This window comes from Triticum urartu, chromosome 6A, assembly GCF_056163025.1.
Source record: "Triticum urartu cultivar PI428250 chromosome 6A, HENAU_Tu73, whole genome shotgun sequence".
NCBI classification, from domain to species: domain Eukaryota; kingdom Viridiplantae; phylum Streptophyta; class Magnoliopsida; order Poales; family Poaceae; genus Triticum; species Triticum urartu.
Window position 1 is genome coordinate 482,151,087 of NC_141878.1, and position 19,600 is coordinate 482,170,686.

Consider the following 19,600-nt stretch of genomic DNA (forward strand, 5'->3'; position numbering starts at 1 on the left):
TCTCTTGCTTCTTTTTGCGTGGTGTTATTAGTTATCAACCACACACTCGATACTTAAGACGCCTTATCTTGTTTGGTCAGATGAGGATGGATGCCAATAACCTACGCTTTGATTGAGTTGATAAGATCTTTGAAGCCGAGCTCTATTCCCCTCCCCCTCCCCCTTATTCTTGTAGTCCTTTTTTCTACTTCTTTTAGTGTAATGAAAAATGGTGGTGATGTCTTTCGGGAAGTAAATAAATAAGGACCCGAATAACTAGCGAGCGTTTGCAGGGAGGGGATCAATTGCGAATGTATTAGCTAGCAATTTACGTTATGGGAGGGTGCCAATTTTGTCGGAAACACGGGACAACTTCTGGGAAGAAGAAAAAAAATATTGTAAAAAAGACAGAATTTGCCATCTCCCACCACACAACTTGCCATAAATAAACGTTCCCTTGCCACTCCCTTCCTGGTTGACGTTCGCTAATACTCCCTCCGTTTAGGTGAGTAAGTCATTTTAGATTGTGCACCGTGACCAAAGAGAAGAGAAAACGAGAGACCTTAATGTTTATTTACTAATTAATATCATTGCATTCAATGAACTAACCATTGCATGTCGTGTTTGGTAGTCTCAAGTCATTAAGCATGCAAACCCCTCGTCTCTTATTGGTTGATATGTGAAGAAACAAAAAACGAGGTAGAAGTTAATGCACCGCGCCTAAGTGTTTTGGAATTATTTGATTTTCGTAAGATGACTTATACACCTAGATGAAGGGAGTAACGTTTTTGATAAATAAATATCAAGGCAAGCAAAACTCATGATCTAGCAAGTAGTAGTAAAAAAAAAGAAAACTGTAAGGCCTTGTTCGGTTAATTCTCATTCCTCCCAAGGATTGGAGGAGATTTGGAAGAATTTCGGCTTGTACGGGATTTAACCCCCTTCAAATCAGCACAACAGGAGGAGCTAGAGGGGACAGGCGGAGTGAGAAACGCCGTTCCGTCCCAGCCACAGCCACCCACACAAACCCAACACGCCTCGGCGTCCTCACCCGGTCACCCCCTCCCCACCACTCGTCGCCACTCACGCGCCGTGCGTGCCAGAATGAGATAGAAACTCCCCGCCCGCGCACGGCCGGAGAGCACCCCCGCAACCGCAGCGGCCCGCCCGACTCGCATGACGCCGTCGCCGGCGTCCACGTCAGCCCCCGACGCCGGCATGCTCGGCCGCCGCCTCGTGCTGCTCCCGGCGAGCGCCGCGGCGTCGTTGGCGCGCGGGGAGCGGAGGAGGGCGCGGCTCCGGCTGGGGTGCGTGCTCGAGCACGTGGCCCCGCGGCTCGCGCTGGCCTCGGCCGCGCTCGTAGGGGCCGGGGAGGTGATCGCCGCGGCGGCCGTCGCGGGGGGAAGCGGCGGCGCGGTTCACGGCGCCGTGGCATCCACTATCGCGCAACTGGCGGTCTCGGCCGTGGCGATCGCGTCAGGGGCGTGCCTGTCGACCAAGGTCGACTTCCTCTGGCCTCGCATCGAGCAGCTGCCTGGTAGATACCCTCTCTCTGCGTAGCATGTACGGAGTAATTTATTCAATTGTGAATCACTATGCTTCCATTCCATATGTGCAACTAGCTAATAAGCTCTGTTGATCGCGTTCTAGACCATCTAAATCATTGCGTCTTAGCTTTATATATACAGTTTGTCTAATTCACATCTAGATGTTTTTTAAGGATGTCACATCTAACCTCCCACAAGTATATAATGCATCAACAAGAAACAAAAAAAACTAGGACAAAAAAAATAGACCACAAACAGAGTGAAAATCAGCTTAGATGTGACATAACTATTTGAAGTAATTTATTTGCATGCTTGAATTGTTGGAAGTAGCAGTTAAGTGATGTATGCACCGCAGAGCATTTTACACCTCATAGTGTACTCTTGTAGTAGTATGACATAACAAATCAGTAATAGGTTTGTTTCTTACTGCTTAGTTAACACTGTTGCCGCAATAAGCCAGTAACATTCCTATGACCGCAGGCCCTGCACCCATTTGAGTAAGATATGCATCCGTTCTTTTGCCTACCTTACACTTTTATTCTGTATACATGCAGATACTCTTGTATTTGAAGGAGTGGAGGTGACAGGATATCAAATATTTGAGGATCCAAAGGTGTTAAAACATTAGAGACATTCTTAACAAAAATTGTCATATATATGTATTCACCTGAACTTTGACATTTTTACTCCTTTATTTGACATCCTCAATCCCGTGATACAGGTGCAGAAAGCAATTGTATTTGCAAGTACAGCTCACATTGGGCAATTTAGGAGAACAGGAGACCCATATGTTACACACTGCATACATACGGGGAAAATCTTAGCTGCCTTGGTCCCATCCACTGGAGAAAGAGTATGGCTGCGCTGCCCTTCTGTTTCTATAGGTTTTAGTTGATGAATGCTCTCCTTCTTTCATCTCTAATCCCATGGTTGCATCTCATGTAGGCAATCAATACCGTTGTTGCTGGTATTCTTCATGATGTTATTGATGATACAGCTGAGAACCTGAAGAGCGTAGCAGAGCAATTTGGGGATGATGTTGCAAGCTTGGTATCTGGTGTATCAAAACTGAGCTACATAAATCAGGTTATTCATTTGTTAGTAAAGCATTCTATATAAGCATTTCTCTGCTAGTGCTAGCATTGATTCATAAGTGCTATCTCACTACCATACAATATTGGGATGCAAATCATGATGGTGAAGACATGATTGATATAGTAAATGTGCTTATTATTGCATGATGCACGCTGTATTACTAAAATTGTTGTTAATGAATTCAGTATACCATGACATTCCTACCAGTTTTAAGTTCCATCTCAGTCCTTTTTTCTCCTGATGCTGAGTTATTTTAAATTTTCAGTCTACTTGCTTCAGATGTCTCAATACACCATATGCATGCCAATTTGCTCTGTCCTTGTTGCATAATGCAGTTCATCCCTTCCTATTGTTATCTTGAAAGATCATAATCACTGCATTGTGTAACACTTTCTGTCGTCTGTACTTTCTTTCTCTTCAACATGTTTTTGCCATTGTCCATGACTATGAGCTTTACATTACAGCTACTGCGCAGGCATCGGCAAAAAAACACTGGTGGAAGCACTCTTACTTCTGAAGAAGTATGTTCCATTCCTTATTAAGCTACTCTTAGAGATTGTTAATGCTTAATGTCCACTCTCTTTTCCTATGATTTTTCTTATTAATGAAAATTAGTTCCAAACAGTGCATTGGTATATTTGTAATTTGCCATAAAAACATATGATGCTGCTCCCAAAAAACTCAGGAATTTATGATTGTCCTGTTGTCAGCCAGGCAAACAACCTGCGTGCTATGCTATTGGGGATGGTTGATGATCCTCGTGTGGTGCTTATCAAGCTGGCAGACCGCTTGCACAATATGCGAACAATGTAAGTTATTTAGGCTTCTCCTTACTATGTAGCTTGCCGTACACGTAAAACCTGCCGTTTAATCTGAAGTATTTAGTATCTTCAATTGCAATACTCCCTCTGATCCATATTAGTTGTCACTGCTTTAGTACAACTTTAGTACAAAGTTGTACTAAAGCAGCGACGATTAATATGGATCGGAGGGAGTACCGATTTTTCTGGCTTGTCACATGACAATATCCTTGACAATACCTCCATGATATGTTTTTTGTGAGCTTCTAATGATTCTCATCAGCAATTTCTGTTTCACCTTACCATAAAGACCAACTGCTAGAGTCAGTGATGCAAAATGAACCGGCCTTAACTATCTTGTTTGTCTTGTTCCCATCTGGAACTTACTGTGTATTTCCCCTTCAAACCAGCAGTGGTACTTGTTTCGAATCATTTATGTCCATCAGCATCGTAACACACTCCTTTAGTTGCCTTATTGCCAGCACCTAAGCATTCTCTATATGTATTGAAATGCTCCTACTTTTAACTTAAGTATGCTTTCAAATAGCTATTGGATTATGTAAATGGTTGTGTGCTTACTAAGATCAGCATTTCAGCTATGCTCTTCCCATTCCAAAAGCTGAGGCTGTTGCTCAAGAGACATTAGCTGTCTGGTGCTCACTTGCTTCTCGATTGGGAGTCTGGGCTTTGAAAGCTGAGCTAGAAGACTTATGCTTTGCTGTCCTTCAGGTTTTTATTCTATTAAGCATATGGGTTGCCTCCGAAATGTTACTTTTGTTCATCTGTAATATTACCCAGTGTGATACGTCTTTTGGCTTTACTTGGTTCTGGATACATACCACGTGGGCTTTATGTTGTGTATTTGTTGTTATGCTCTCTTCAAATTTCAAGAGATACTTTGTTCATCTCATGGTTAATAGCCATTATATTGTCGTAACTTTGAGTGTTTGACGCAAGATTTGTTTGCATGCCACACCACTTGATGGGTCCCTCAAACATGTTGATTTGATGCTTAGGAGCCATTTTATAATGCATGATTGTGATAAACTAGATCTCTTTCACTGTTGGACCAAAATGCTTAAAATATGTTTAGGCAGACCAATTAGTAATATTTTGTGCATTTGAAAGGGCCAAAGAGACCATATTCCATTTAGTTCTGTCACTGGGCATATGCTGTTTTTTTTTGGGATGAAAGCATAGGCTGTTATTTTGACCTATTCATCGAGTTACTCATGTCTTGATCTTGCATCTGCAATGAGGTTATCATGGTACCTCTTGTTTAGTACCATTATAGTTTGTAATGCCTTATTTTATTCCGTGCATCATTATTTTTAAATGTTTCTTATCTCCTTCAAATTCTCGCAGCCCCAAGTTTTCATGAAAATACGATCTGAACTTACTTCGATGTGGAATTCTACCAGCAAGGATAAAAGCATGAGAAGGTCATCAATTAGAAGTGATTTGCTTGCCTCCACGAAGGAAGTGCACGCGACTTCCACCCATGATTTATTTAGTTCGAACGACCAAGAACAATCAAATATGGAGGTGCGTTAGTAAATGAATATGTTCACTAGCAACATATACTAAACAATCAGATTGACTAACATCGATATGTCATGCAACTTTCACTTATATTGCCTCCCGTACCTCGCTTCCCTCATCAGCATATGTATGATTGAACACAATAAATTCTTTATCATTCTCCTCAAACTGGTATGCTTGATAGCTTATCTTATTATAAATCCTTCCTTCACTGCAGGATTTATTGCAAGCTGTATTGCCATTTGACCTCTTTTTGGATCGGAGAAGGCGCTCTGACTTCCTTAATAATCTCCAAAGTAATTCTGAAGCATCCATACGAAAGCCTAAAATTGTTGATGACGCCGCTATTGCATTAACATCTTTAGCAGCTTGTGAGGAAGAACTTCAGCAGGAATTGCTTATAACAACGTCGTAAGTTCACAACCTAGTGATCTTAGGGATGCCCAACTTCACATCTAATTATCTAAATCTGCATGCCCACTAGTAGCATTGAGGTTCTCATTCTTGAATTACACTACATCTTTTGCAGGTATATACCTGGGATGGAAGTTAGGCTGTCAAGTAGACTCAAAAGCTTGTATAGCATCTACTGTAAGGTACCATTAGTCAATTGTTTGACTACATACAAATAGTATTATTCGTGTTGTTAAGTACTCCCTCCGTCCCAAAATTCTTGTCTTAGATTTGTCTAGATACAGATGTATCTAATACTAAAACGTGACTTGATACATCCGTATCTAGACAAATCTAAGACAAGAATTTTGGGACGGAGGGAGTACATGTGTAACCAATGCATTATGATCATAAATTTGAGAATGTATGTTGGAGTTGTCAGCCTTACTGAAAGAATTTTCTTATGGCGCGTACTTCTGCATGTTGGATTTGTTAGTTACTGACACATTTTGTATCAACAGATGAAAAGGAAACGTGTAGGCATTAGACAAGTATACGATGCTCGTGCGTTGAGGGTGATTGTTGGAGACAAAAATGGTGCATTGCATGGACCTGCAGTCAGGAGTTGCTACAGCATCCTTGATATAGTACACAGGTTTCCTGTGAATTTAATTATTTATGTGGAGCTACCCATGTCTAGAAGGTCTAGATATGCTGGAGTTGCTACTTGACCAAATAAATGCTTCATTTGATGTATCGGTGTAGCATCATCATATTTCCGTGTAACTTGGCCTTTTTATCATTATGGATGTTCTTTGTGGCTAGTTTAAGTTCATATTTTAATTGTCTGCTTTATCTGCATGTGCAGGTTATGGACTCCAATCGATGGGGAGTTTGATGACTATATTATCAACCCTAAGGGCAGCGGTTACCAAGTAAGCATCATCTCTCACCAAATAAAACATCATTATGCATTGCCAGGTGGTACTCTCAGCCACTTGTAGCCAGTATTAATGCGGAAGTATGAATTAATCCAAAAATTCGAGTGTGCTTAGTTTTGCTTGGGAACTGCTAATCACCCAAGCTAGTAATGGTATTATGCTGTCCATACCATGAACTAGCTTAGAGTTGAACCCTGACCTGCTTGTCGAATCAATTACTAGACTGCCTTGTTTACTGACTCCTTCCATCCCCTATTTGCACTTCAATTTTCTGGTGGCTATTTTCTGTTCTAGTCACTCCATACAGCAGTTCAGGCATCCGATAGCTCACCGCTGGAGGTCCAAATTAGGACCCAGGTAGATAAAGTTTCTTCTTATTTTGTTTGAATAGATGCTTAACAGTTCGTCCTGATCCTGTTGGAGGTTGTTGTCCACAGCGAATGCATGAGTATGCAGAGTATGGACTGGCTGCGCATTGGTTGTACAAGGAGAGCAGTGTTAACACGGGAAGTGGCATGGGTAACAAGATAAAACAAAGTACGTCGTATGCATCAAGTTCTTCAGAAGATGAAATAACAGACGGGGTGCCCTCAAAGTATATTTCTATGAAAGTGGGGCATCCGGTCCTCAGAATTGATGGTAATCACTTACTGGCAGCTGTCATTGTCAGGTATAGCTTCAACTTCAGTTATGAACATACTTTGTTGTTTATTTTGTAGCATTGTTATTGCAGTTGATTTCTGATTTGTGTAAGTCAAATTGCAGCATAGAAAAAGGGGGTAAAGAATTGCTTGTTGCTGTACGTTTTACCCTTGAAGCTTCTGAAGATGTAGCTGAGCGGCGGTCTTCCTTTCAGTTGAAGCGTTGGGAGGCTTATGCTAGGCTTCATAAGAAGGTATATCTGATGATGACAATTTTTTGTTTATGGATTCTGCATGTGAGAAGGCGTTTATTTCTATCTCACACTCATACTTATTTCAGGTAACTGAGAAATGGTGGTGTGCACCAGGACATGGTGACTGGTCAACAAACCTGGAGAAGTACACACTATGCCGGGATGGTATATACCATAAGGTTTGCATGGCTGAAACATTACTACTTCGTATCAATTTGTTTCTAGTACTACATTGTTGTTCATATGGTTGATTGATATCCCGTACACCTTTAATGTCTTTTGTAGCAAGACCAATTTGGGAGACTTTTGCCGACATTTATTCAAATAATTGATTTGACGGAAGAGGAAGAGGAGGAGTACTGGATGGTTGTATCTGCAGTATTTGAAGGCAAAGAAACCTCCACCCTGACATCTGAATCGAGCAACGGTGATAGATCAACTTCCGACCTTCCAATCTCTACTCCCTTGAGTGATCCCATCAACAACAAGGTCAACATGTTGCTGCCATTTCTGCCATTTACTTTGTTTAGTGAAAGGAAACCTCGAATCTCACTGCTTATATTCACTATATTTGTCATAGGTCCATTTGCTCAGGACAATGCTTCAATGGGAGGAGCAAGTACGCCGTCGAGCATCGGTAGCGGAGAGAAGTCTAGGCTCGCTGACCGATCCAATTCTTCGTGAGGTGGCCATCATCTGCTGGCCGTATGGGAAGATAATGAGGATGAGTACTGGCAGCACAGCTGCTGACGCCGGTAGAAGAATGGGTGTGGATGGGAAGCTGCTTTGGGTGAATGGCCAACTTGTGCTGCCTCAAACCGAGCTCAAGGATGGAGATATAGTGGAAGTGAGGACGTAGTAGTTCTCAGGGTAATTGATCAGATTGGCTCATTGACACATACAGGGGATGCAAAATGCAAAAGAATGATAGACGTAGCCAAAACCTCGGAAGTGTACAGTCCATCTGTGGAAATGGAAAATAATCGAAGGAAGCAGGCAGGGAGTAACAAGGTGTTGTATTCTGTACATATGCGACCAGGTACCAACTGTACGTGTCCTTGTTCACAGTAGTGGTGTACTAATTTCTCAGCATGTAAAAAAACATGTACTTGCGTGTACTATGTACAATGACTAATCGAGTTCTCTTAGCAGTGTTTGTAATTCTGTACATACTTGTTCTGGATCACTTGTACTTCTCTGGTGTTGAACACGGAACTGCCAAACTGGATATGACATGCTCGTTTCGGCTCTCGTAGTCGTCGCTAGGTAGTCTATGAATCTGGATGTAATTTTTATTATTTTTAATGTTTGTTGTACTGTCATGATTTGAAGATAAATATATCAGAAGTCCCCCCCCCCCCCCCCCCCAAAAAAAAGAATATACACTAGCTGAGAAAATAGTACATAATTACAATTATTTTTGAGCAAATACGAGGGAGAAAACTAGAATGTTCAAAATAGAGACTCGTTGATTTTTAACTCTTTTTTGTGCCGCAAGCAAACCCGTTCCTTTTCACACACACCCCAGCAACAAGGGAAACAGTTTCGTTCCACACGGAAACTCTCACCCGGTCTCAGTGAAAATCGATGAGGTTTCTATTGGCTCGGCAATAATGTGATGACCAACGAAGCAAAAACGATCTCCATTTATGGCAAAATCGGGAAGCCTCGAAGGATCCAGCCACAGCCCCCGGAATCAATCAACGCCTTCCAAACTCGCAAAGCGAGGCGCGTCTACACCTCACGCTGTCCCGGGACCCACGCGGCAGCGAGACTGGTCAAAACCGGGAACAATCAGATCTGTGTGACAGCGTGTCCCGTCGCTCACTCGCACGGCGTCTCCCGCCCGGGCCCGCGCGCAGCGACGTGACTGGGGACAGCCTAGCCTAGAGGGTACGCGGAGCCCCGCGGAGCCGCCACGCGATCTGGCCTGGCCCCTGTTCAAACATTCAAAAAGGAAGGGCAGAGGGCAAACCCTAGGCAGGCGAGCGGAGCGCCGCCTCGCCCCCAACGGTCATAAAGCCCTCCCCGAACGCGCGCTCCTATATAACCCCTCGCCCCCCGATTAGCCCCGCCGCATCTCAGCATTCATTTCGCCATCCACGAGCAAATCCATCCGCCGCGCCACGGGAGGAGGAGGAGGTAGGTAGGTGAGAGACAGGAGACGGGAGCGATGGAGATGGAGATGCAGACGGCGGCGGCGGACATGGACTTCAACGCCCTCTCGCGCCGCGAGCTCCAGGCGCTCTGCAAGCTCAACGGCGTCCGCGCCAACATGACCAACCTCGCCATGGTCGAGGCCCTCCAGTCCCTCGCCGCGGTAACGCGCCCTCCCTCCTCGGCTTCCCCCTTCCGATTCGCGTTGTTGTTTTTGAGATGCGGATGGTTCGTTGCGGGACTCGTTAGGGTGGGGATGAATTTGGGCGTGGGGATGGCCGTTTGATGCGGGTTTTTTCTGTGGATTATTAGGTGGATGGGATCGACCAGATCGGCACCACGCTCTGCCTCCCGACCCCGGGCAAGTCGGCGATGAAGTCGGTCCTCAAGGCCGCGCCGGCGGCCGGGGAGGACCAGCAGCATCTAGGAAGCCCGCTCCCGCGCGGCCGCCGCGTCTCGGTCAAGTCGCCCGAGGCCATCCGGATGGAAGTCGAGGAGGGCGAGGACGAGGTGAAGCGGAATCTCGTCAAGGAGATCGTGCGCACCCCCGGCGTCGCGCTGCGCAGCACCAGCCGCCGCCCGCGGGCCACGCCCGCGCCCCTCCCCCCGACTCCCGCGGCGGGCACTCTGCGGAGGAGCCAGAGGTCGATTAAGAAGACCGAGAAGGCCATGGAGGTCGAGGTGTCCACCACAAAGAGATCGACTAGGAAGACGGCGAGATCGAAGGCGATGTTTGATTTGGACCAGGAAGAAGCGGATTCGACCGAACTCAAGGAGGAGAAGGTGCATGAAGCAGAGCCCAAGGGTGAGAGTGATTTCCTAACCTTAATCACTATGTTTGATTGTTCGATTGCATGGGGGCAGTTTTTTTATGCGAGCATTGTGATCATGCAGGCGTTACTTCTGATGAGAAGTGCGATGATCCTGAGGAGGAGGAGGAGGAAGTTACAAAGCTTCCGGAAGAAGGAAACAACAAAGCGGATGAACCTGAGCAGGGAGATGAAGGTGATTATGTTACTGATTCTGGTTACTATTAGAATTATGTGCCTGTTATAAGTTGGTTTCTGTATTGTTTGAGAATAGTTACTGATTCGGCTTCCTGATTGTGCAGTGGTTTCTTCTGTTGTGCCCACTGAATCTGCTGACAAGAGCTGTGAAGATTCTAAGCTGGAGGAAGTTGTGGAAGAGGCTACCAAGCTCCAGGAAGGTGAGATGGTTCACATCACCGATGCTTCAGAGTCCTTTCAGCTAATCCTTGATTAAGACTCTAGACTGTGGCATTTTAAAATTCATCAATTTGTTTCTCGGCTTATCTGTACTGTTTAGGCATATAGATTTGCATTTTGACATTCATTCATCTGGTTCTTGTTTATCTGTAGTACTGATTAGCACTCTGGATTGTTCATTTGGACTGAAATGCTTCATTTCAAACCTTCATCTGTTTGTCTGTACTTATCAAGAGCTTTCTGAAATGCACTATCCATTTGTTTTTAAACTCTAGGCTGTGGCAGTTAAAAATCTATCCATTTATTCCTGTGTTATTTGTACTCAGTCTAGATTTACATTTCAAATTTCATTCATATGTTACTTGTTTATATGTACTCATTAGTACTCTGGATTGTTGCCTTAGGACTAAAATGTTTCATTTCAAACTTCATGTTCATCTATAGCGACTCTGAAATGTATCCATTTGTTCCTTGCTTTATCTGTAGCCAATATGACTTAACTGTAGCATCCCAAAATCCACCCATGTCATTGCTTTTGTATTTTATAAATTTTGTCCTTTATCTGTTGATTCCATTTGCTAATTATGAACCATGACGCATCAGAAGCTGCAGTTGAGGAAGAACAGAAGCTTGCCAGTGCTGAGAAGTCTGTTCCCTTGTCCGCAATGGAGGATTCACCTATCTTAGGTGTCCTTTCCAAGGCCACACCTGAACTAGCTATCAAGAACGTTGAAGGTGCCTCAACTGAAGATGGTGAAAGCAGCAAATGGTCACCTGTGTTCGAGATAGTTGATGAGATCAACAGTGCCAGTGAAGAAAAGGAAGTAGCTGCTGTTGAAGTGCCAAAGGAAGCCATCAACGAAGATGATTTCAGTTCCACCGCTGAGGCATCTGATGTCCCTAACAAGATGATCCCACCTGCTGTGACAGAGAAGGAAGTCGCTGGTGATGATTTGAAGGAAGATGCTTTCAATTCCACCGTTGAGGCTTCTGATGCTCTTAACGAGAAGATGACCCCAGCTGCTGTGACAGAGAAGGAAGTTTCTGCTGATGATTTCCAGGAAGATGCTTTCAATTCCACTGTTAAGGCTTCTGATGCTCTCAACGAGATGACCCCAGCTGCTGTGACAGAGAAGGAAGTTGCTGCTGCTGATTTCAAGGAAGATGCTCTCCATTCCACCATTAAGACTCCTGATGCTCCTAACAAGATGACACCAGCTGCGGTGACCGAGAAGGATGTTGCTGCTGATGATATTAAGGAAAATGCTTTCAGTTCCACTGTTGAGACTGCTGATGCTCCTACCAAGATGATCCCAGCTGCTGTTACAGAGAAGGAAGTCGCTGCTGATGATTCGCCGAAGAGTGATCTGACAGAAGAGGAGAGTGACCTCAATGGAGTGGGCAGTGAGGAGGATGACCTCAGTGAGTACAGCAGCGAGGAGGATGACCTCAGTGAGTACAGCAGCGAGGAGGATTCCCTCGAGGAGGAGGATATGCAGAAGGTGAGCGACTCTGCTGTTGTGAACTTTTATTCTGATGAAGAGGAGGACCTCGAGGATGAGGATATGCAGAAGGCTAACGACTCCACTGAAGCTAACTTTGATTCTAATGAAGAAGAGGAGGATCTCAAGATGCCGGAGACAGTTGAAGAGCCTAAAGAAAATGAGGAGAGTGGAGAGGAAGATGATTTCAGCGCTGATCTGTCATCAGAGTTTGACGATGTTGAATTCAGTGATGCTGAAACTGAAAGCCACAGCTCTCAGGTGGCGCTTGAGGCAATCCATGCTACTCCTGCCTCATCTGCAGCCAAGACTGCTGACTCTGCCACCACTAACATGAGCTTAAGGAAGCTTAAAAGTGCTTTGAAGGAGGGTCTTGAAGAACTTGAAGCCAAGACTGTTGACTCTGTCATCATCGAAGAACTTGAAGAATCCAGCGAGGGCAGTGAGGTTTCTCAGCACGCCGAGACCATCGTCAAGACACTGCACAAGTTCACCATCACTGAGGAGAAGAATGAAGAGTGCGCAAAGCAAAACGTCGCCCTCACTAACATGAGCCTAAGGAAGCTTAAGAGTGCTTTAAAGGAGGGTCTTATTGCTGCCAAGGTAATTACAATTGACAAACCTTTGTTAATACCATTATCTCATCTCTGCTAATTTATATGCTGTTCCTTGTACTGACGTACACTGACTTCTGATGCCTGTGCTTTATCTGGTGCAGGAAGGGAAGAACCTGGCCATCACTGCCGATGAAGACAGCAGGGTGGCGCTCGCGGAGCTGGACGACAACGCTGAGTGCTGATCGGCGCAGGAGTTCACTGGAATCATCAAGCATCTGCTGGGACTGAATGAAGGAGAGAGGGCTCTAGTTGTGCCGTGATAACTAGGCTTTGCTTTTTTTCATTTCCAAATGCTGCCGAGGAGTGAAATGCTCAATTTTTCGTGTGTGTGTGGGTCGAGAGCATCGGGTTGTGAAACCATGGTTTCTCTGAACCAACCTATACAGTTTGTGTCGGTTCTGGTTGTCCGTGTTTGTTCTGTGGTATATGTCAAATGGATATGGATTATATAATGAGTAATATATATACCAGTTCATTAGGTTGCTGTGCCCTGTTAATCAAATGTGAATCTAGCGATTTCAACTGCTTGTTTGTTTCAACTGGTAAGGAATGAATTTGCCGTGATATTATCATTAGTCATTACAGTGAAAACTTATGGATTGATTTGCTACATGTTACAGAGTCATAGCGTTAGTGTCTTCACATCTGGTTCGTAGACTGCAATATCAGTCAAGTCGCTGTTAGTTTGGCCATTAGATGGTAAGCTGCAGTGCTCTTGCGTTAGCGTCTTGTTTGTATGCAAACAAACTGTACAGATTGTTGCTCTTGGGTTTTTGTCCGGCAGGTTGCCCGGATTGCTAATGGCGGCTTAGCTGGTGATAATTTGTCGAGCCTGATGCATCTTTCTTTTTTTGATAGCTTGAACCTGATCCTTTCCCCTCTTTGTTCTGTCTTTTTTTGAGAGAGAGATTGTTCTCTGTGATAATATGGGGTGGACAATGAGAGAGTATGTTCTTAGCTAGGAATTGTAAACTTTTGAAAAATCCATATTTTTTTTCAAATTCATGTTTTCTTAATTCATAATCATTTTTTGATTTCATGAACTTTTTTCATATTGATGAATATTTTTTGGATTAGCGAACATTTTTTGAATTCAGGAACAATTTTCAAATTTATTTATGAACTTTTCCAATATTCATGAACTTTTTAGAATTCGAGAACATTTTTGTCAAACTTGCATTCATATTCGTGAATATTTTGCGGATACATGATTTTTTTTGAATTTGTGAACTTTGTTTTGCCAAACTCGACTTCATATTCATGAACATTTTTCAGTTTGCAAACATTTTTCAAATACATGTTTTTTCTGATATTCATGAACATTATTTGAATTCGAGAATATTTTTGTCAAAATTGTGTTCATATTCATGAAATTTTTCTGAATTCGATATCTTTTTCTCATATTCAAGAACTTTTTTCTAAATTAGTGAACTTTTTTCCATTTTGGAAAGATTATTGTCAAACTCACGAGCACTTTTTTGCTTTCATCATTTTGTCCAAAGTTAAAAAACCAATTTTTGCTAGTAATTGATTATTTTATGAACAACAGCTGGCGTATGAGTGTGTTACAATCTAATGAAAGCTCACAGTCGAACCGAATCGACTGAGCAAGGGACCGGAGAGATTGGGCCATGGCCCGCTACGCTCGCGCCGAAGACGCTAAACAGGAGGTCTGGTGCAACTCGCTATACTTGGAGCAACCAATTATGGTTTACCACTTGGAGGGCTCCGGCTGAGACCATTTTCTTGGTCCGGGAGCGCACCAAGTGGTGCACTCATTCGCTGCCATGTGTTGTGCGCTAGGTTTACCATCGGGATTGTTTTTTCTGCACCCATTTTGGTGTTCGTTTGGTTTTTCCAACGTTTGCTTGGTTTCCCTAGGTTTTGGCCGGTCTTTTTTGAGAAGCATTGCTTTTTCGCGAGAAGCAAAAGTTGTGCTTTTGAAAAAAGAGTAAAATATAGTTGTGCTTTTGTGAGAAGCACTATGCTTCCACGAGAAACACAAATGTGCTTACCGAAAAGGGAAAAAAATACAGTTATGCTTCTAAGAGCCATGCTTCTCAAAAAGGGAAATACACAATTGTGCTTCCAAAAAAAGTTAAAAAATGCATAGTTGTGCTTCCCTTTGCACAATTGTGCTTTCACGTTTGGTTTTCAATTTTCCTGAGTTTTGGTCCTTTTTCTGGTTTATATTTTTTTCTTTTTTGTGTTTTTTTATTTCTGGTATCCCATAGTGAAAATGCTTCATGATTTGGACGCAAGGTGCAAGAGATAAAACGTTTTGAAAAAATGAATCTACAGAAAAGGACTCTCAAGTAGCGACAAGTTGGCGCACACGTAGTGCGCACTTGTCATCGTCGTAGAAGGTGGGAGTGAGCTTTGTAAGGGGTTCCCCTAATTACTGATTTCGTATTTTTTATATCTACACTACCTAAAAAAGACATAAGGTCCCTATTTCGCTCAATCTTCATCTCCCTCCATCCCATGCTTAGCGCACCAAGAAAACCAGGAGAAAAACGGTCCGCTACACACGTTCACGCACGCCTCCCCTCTATTCCCTCTACACACTACGTTTATTTCTTCAAGGTTAATCAAGTCTTTGTTTTTTAGAGAAAGAGAGGTAGATGAGTTGGTGGAAGAGGAGAAATTATTATTATTTTTTGAGCATCAGTACAGACACAAGCGCTCATATACACGCGCATACACTCACCCCTATGAACGCACACATGCATACCCTACCCCTATGAGCACCTTCGAGAGACTGAGCCGGCATATCATTTTGAGATTTACGAAGTCACCGTAGGCGCCTCGTTGTCGACGGGAATGTCTCCTCCCACTGAAAGCGTATCGCCGGAAATACTGAAATAAATCCAGGAATAATGCGAGCACCCATGATTTGAACCCTGGTGGGTTGGGGATACCACTGTCCATCTAACCAACTCAACCACAGGTTGATTCGCGAGAAATTATTTAACGGTAAATCAAATCGACAATGCCGCCTAATGTACACGAGTATTCTAAAGGTATATGTTAGACATGATTGATGTAACCATTAGAATGTGTATGCTCCCGTTGCAACACATGGACAATTAGCTAGTTTTTATTAAAACCATCCACTACTTCAGCCCAACATGTGCGGTGCAGCCCATTTAGTAATCTCCCAAAGGGCCTGATTCTGACGATCCTTGACGGCCCAATACACCCATACCACTGAATAAACCACCAAACCCTAACCCCCATCCATCCCAGACAGTATATAATCTCAACACAAGCGCGCCGCTCAAACCCTAGCATCTCCAACTCCAGCCGCCGCCACACCCACAGCCAATCCTCCCCAGCCCAAGCTCGCAGCCATGCCTCCCAAGCTCGACCCGTCCCAGATCGTGGAGGTGTATGTCCGCGTCACCGGCGGGGAGGTCGGCGCTGCGTCGTCCCTGGCCCCCAAGATCGGTCCGCTCGGTCTCTCCCCAAAGAAGATCGGAGAAGACATCGCCAAGGAGACGGCCAAGGACTGGAAGGGCCTCCGCGTCACCGTCAAGCTCACCGTCCAGAATCGCCAGGCCAAGGTGTCCGTCGTCCCCTCCGCCGCAGCCCTCGTCATCAAGGCGCTCAAGGAGCCCGAGAGGGACCGCAAGAAGGTCAAGAACATCAAGCACAACGGCAACATCAGCCTCGACGACGTCATCGAGATCGCCAAGATCATGAAGGTCCGCTCCATGGCCAAGGAGATGGCCGGCACCGTCAAGGAGATCCTCGGCACCTGCGTCAGCGTCGGCTGCACCGTCGACGGCAAGGACCCCAAGGATCTGCAGACGGAGATCGACGACGGCGAGGTGGAGATCCCCGCTTAAGAAGGTAACGACCAGATTCTTGTTTGGCGGTAATTATTTGTTGCTTTGCTGGTACCAGAAATGCTGTTGTGGTCTGCTAACTTGTTAGGAAGAGTGTGGCGTGTAATAGCAGGTCATATGGACTTGAATTATGACAATTAAAGCTAGGTAGAATGTGGTAAGATTGTCTGTTGATTCAGTGCTCATGCTAGTAACTATAGATGATTTTAAGTAGATTCCTTGACTGAACTTGTATTGTTAGGATGAATGTTGCTCATGCTAGTCCATTTTATTCTTGTATCTGATCACACTGTATTCTTCGCTATGAATTTAACATTCAGTAATTAAACTGCGTACGAATCCATTGTAACAGCTTTATGTTTAATCATGCAGGCTTGGCTTTGGGGAGGTTGTTATGTGAGGCTGCTGAAGTAGTTTCTCCTATCTAGATGCTTCCTGATGCAGTTGAGAGAATGGATGTGATGTCTTCACTTGTTCTACTCTTGCTGAAGAAGAAACTTTTGTCATGCTTTAGTGGTTCCATTGTGAGACTATTTTTACTGCTTTAATGAGTACCTTGCGGAATCAATCAATGTTATTATGGCAGCTAGAATATCATATGTTGAGTTTTGTCAATGATGTTTTGAGCGTTTCTTATATATTGTTAGTTGCTGCATTTGCTTTGCTGTCTTGTCTCTTAAAGCAGTTGATTGCAGCTGGATTATTTCATCATTAGGTCCATTGAATTCAGTTATCATAATGAGAATTGCATTATTTGATCTGAACCAAATTGAAAATTTGGTTGTCAAATTGAACTGCAAAAACGACTTATGTTTAGATATGGAGGAAGTATAAATGAAAAAGAGTTAAGATATGGATTCTACATTGATAGAATGACAGAACTGTAGATTGTACCATCTTTCTTTTGCATCCTTCGACAGTCATTTTGCATTTGGAATTAGGTCGGCCCAATTTTCTGAAAGACTTGAATTTTGCTCCGTCTTGACCTGCTATTGTTTGAAAATTTGTCGGTCTGGGCTATTTATATTACCGTACGTATATTCTGTATGGCAGCAACGCCATCAGTGAGAAGTTAAAGTCTGTCAGAAGCTGACTTGCGAAAAGCAGGCCACTGGAGGAAGTCATCCAAAAACTCATTCCCAAAGCTTAAATCCACTCAGTCCCACAACTTGTATCCATTAATTTACCGTAATACTCTCTCCATCCAAAATTAAGTGTCTTGATTTATTTCAACTTTAGTGACACTTACTTTGGGATGTATAAGTGAAGAGTGAACAGTCCCTCAGCTCCTTGTTGGTGAGGGATAACATGCCTGCACTCGGCAGGGAGCTCAGACCTCATCCTCTTTGCCATCTCATTCTCAGGGCATGTACAATGGTGGCATATGGATACATATGCCCCATGACAAAAAGTAATTTGAGGCATTTACATTTATTTTTTCTCCCCAATGCAAGCTATCACTAATGGGCCTCATTAAGAAATAGAAAATAATGACTTTAGTACACATGCATCTCTACTTTTCATTCCTACCTTTTCAGCTTTTGTCACCGAACCACACTTTTTCTCTTCAAGCACCCGCCTCTTGGAGAGGATCCCGCTTCTTTATCCGAACCTACTTTACGTCATATCCGATCCTATATGGCATGCGAGGCATCACCTTGAGGCTATGCATTATACACGCCCTCGTTCGCTTGTATAGCTGTCACATTCCTTCATACTTGCTTGATCCCGCCCTCGCCTTCATCCTCTTCCATCGCTGCTACGCTTGCTTGATGCCCTCGTCGCCCTCATCCTCTTCCATCTTCTCTCACCCTTGGTCCTCATCCTCATGCGCTTCTAACGCCGCTACGTAGTGCTTGCTTTGATGCCGTCGTCCGGAGGGGAAGCAGTGCGACACATTTAGAGGATTCTCTTACAAGATTCACGGGCATGGCGACAATAAATCGGGGGTTGGGGTGGGGGTTTGTTTTCATGTTAGACAGAGGAACACACAACTGCCCTCGTCCGCTTCCTGTACAACGGTGTCGTTTGAACTGTGCTGGTCGGCCAAAGTGGAGAGAGCTATGATTTTGAGGGTTGTGGGATGGAATCAAAGGAGACTAGGTGTGGTGGTTGCTCGAATGGAGTAGGGTGTAGGTCATTCCTCTGAGATTAGGATTGAGTTTCCTCAATGTTGTCGCAGTCACGTCTGATTCAGGGGAGGCGCTCATGATTGTGATGGACAAATGTTCCTTTGTGGTTAGTACCTCTCTCATACTTATATTAGCAGATGTGAGCTGACATTTCACATTGTCGGCCATTGTAGTTGCTTGTTATTGTGAAGTCACCACACAAATTATTATTTTGCTATCTCTTGTGAATTTATCATCTACTCATTTAAAAAATGGACAACTATAACTGCCAACCATTTGGTGACAGACATATCTGAACGAACCCACCTCGCGAGGCCGAGCCATCCACAAAATCCACACCAAATCTTGGACCAAAAAAGCATCATCAGTTCCCACGTCATCTGCACCACCACACCTCTTCTCTGTTTCTTACCCCAGGCACAGGAAACAAGTTCTACTCGGCCTTACCGACAGCCAAAAAACTATCATCTCTCTATATCTAGAGGTTGCTACAGCACCATGCCCGATTCCTTTAGAAAATCCCCCAAACTCTCTTCTCCCCGTCCTCTGAAAACCACAATTATGAACACCGAATCAAAAAAATTGCCAGGGATTGGGGCAGAGATCCACAAGGAACAATTAGATAAAAAATGTAACCTTTTTAATCCCAAAAATCATCTGGTTTCTCTAAAAAACTTTGCAGACCCACTTGTTCCATTTTGTTACAAGAACATACTTATAAAACAAGAAGACAAAGGTAGAACTGCAAATAGGGTTTGTCGTTTTAAGTTTGGTATCGTAGCAAGTCAAAGTTTTCAGAAAAAAAGAATAAGAAAGTTGTCATTCTGTTTATGAAAAAGTTATCAGCTCATATGTATCAAAGTTACCAAAGCAAAAATACCACTAAAAACTGTTTTCTACTGTTTGAAAAATTGACTTAAAAT

At 43.8% G+C, this 19,600-nt stretch overlaps 3 protein-coding genes across 3 annotated transcripts; all 3 read left to right on the plus strand.

The window, feature by feature from the left end:
• Positions 1-973: 973 nt before the first annotated feature.
• On the plus strand, positions 974-8,425 carry LOC125514231 (uncharacterized). The gene is made up of 18 exons (XM_048679522.2): positions 974-1,516; positions 2,081-2,139; positions 2,248-2,379; positions 2,472-2,612; positions 3,086-3,142; positions 3,336-3,430; positions 4,018-4,150; positions 4,787-4,966; positions 5,181-5,374; positions 5,493-5,559; positions 5,878-6,011; positions 6,225-6,291; positions 6,592-6,654; positions 6,735-6,967; positions 7,063-7,192; positions 7,279-7,371; positions 7,478-7,681; positions 7,773-8,425. Exons 1-18 carry the CDS (start codon positions 1,156-1,158, stop codon positions 8,049-8,051), a joined length of 2,622 nt encoding a protein of 873 aa, XP_048535479.1. The 5' UTR covers positions 974-1,155; the 3' UTR covers positions 8,052-8,425.
• A 733-nt stretch (positions 8,426-9,158) lies between these two features.
• LOC125514232 (uncharacterized) lies at positions 9,159-13,172 on the plus strand. The gene is made up of 6 exons (XM_048679524.2): positions 9,159-9,512; positions 9,662-10,154; positions 10,244-10,354; positions 10,461-10,556; positions 11,179-12,680; positions 12,796-13,172. The coding sequence occupies exons 1-6, from the start codon at positions 9,366-9,368 to the stop codon at positions 12,874-12,876; spliced, it is 2,430 nt and encodes an 809-aa protein (XP_048535481.1). The 5' UTR covers positions 9,159-9,365; the 3' UTR covers positions 12,877-13,172.
• A 2,788-nt stretch (positions 13,173-15,960) lies between these two features.
• On the plus strand, positions 15,961-17,160 carry LOC125514233 (large ribosomal subunit protein uL11x). Its single transcript, XM_048679525.2, has 2 exons — positions 15,961-16,549; positions 16,918-17,160. Exon 1 carries the CDS (start codon positions 16,048-16,050, stop codon positions 16,543-16,545), a length of 498 nt encoding a protein of 165 aa, XP_048535482.1. The 5' UTR covers positions 15,961-16,047; the 3' UTR covers positions 16,546-16,549; positions 16,918-17,160.
• The last annotated feature ends 2,440 nt before the right edge of the window (positions 17,161-19,600 follow it).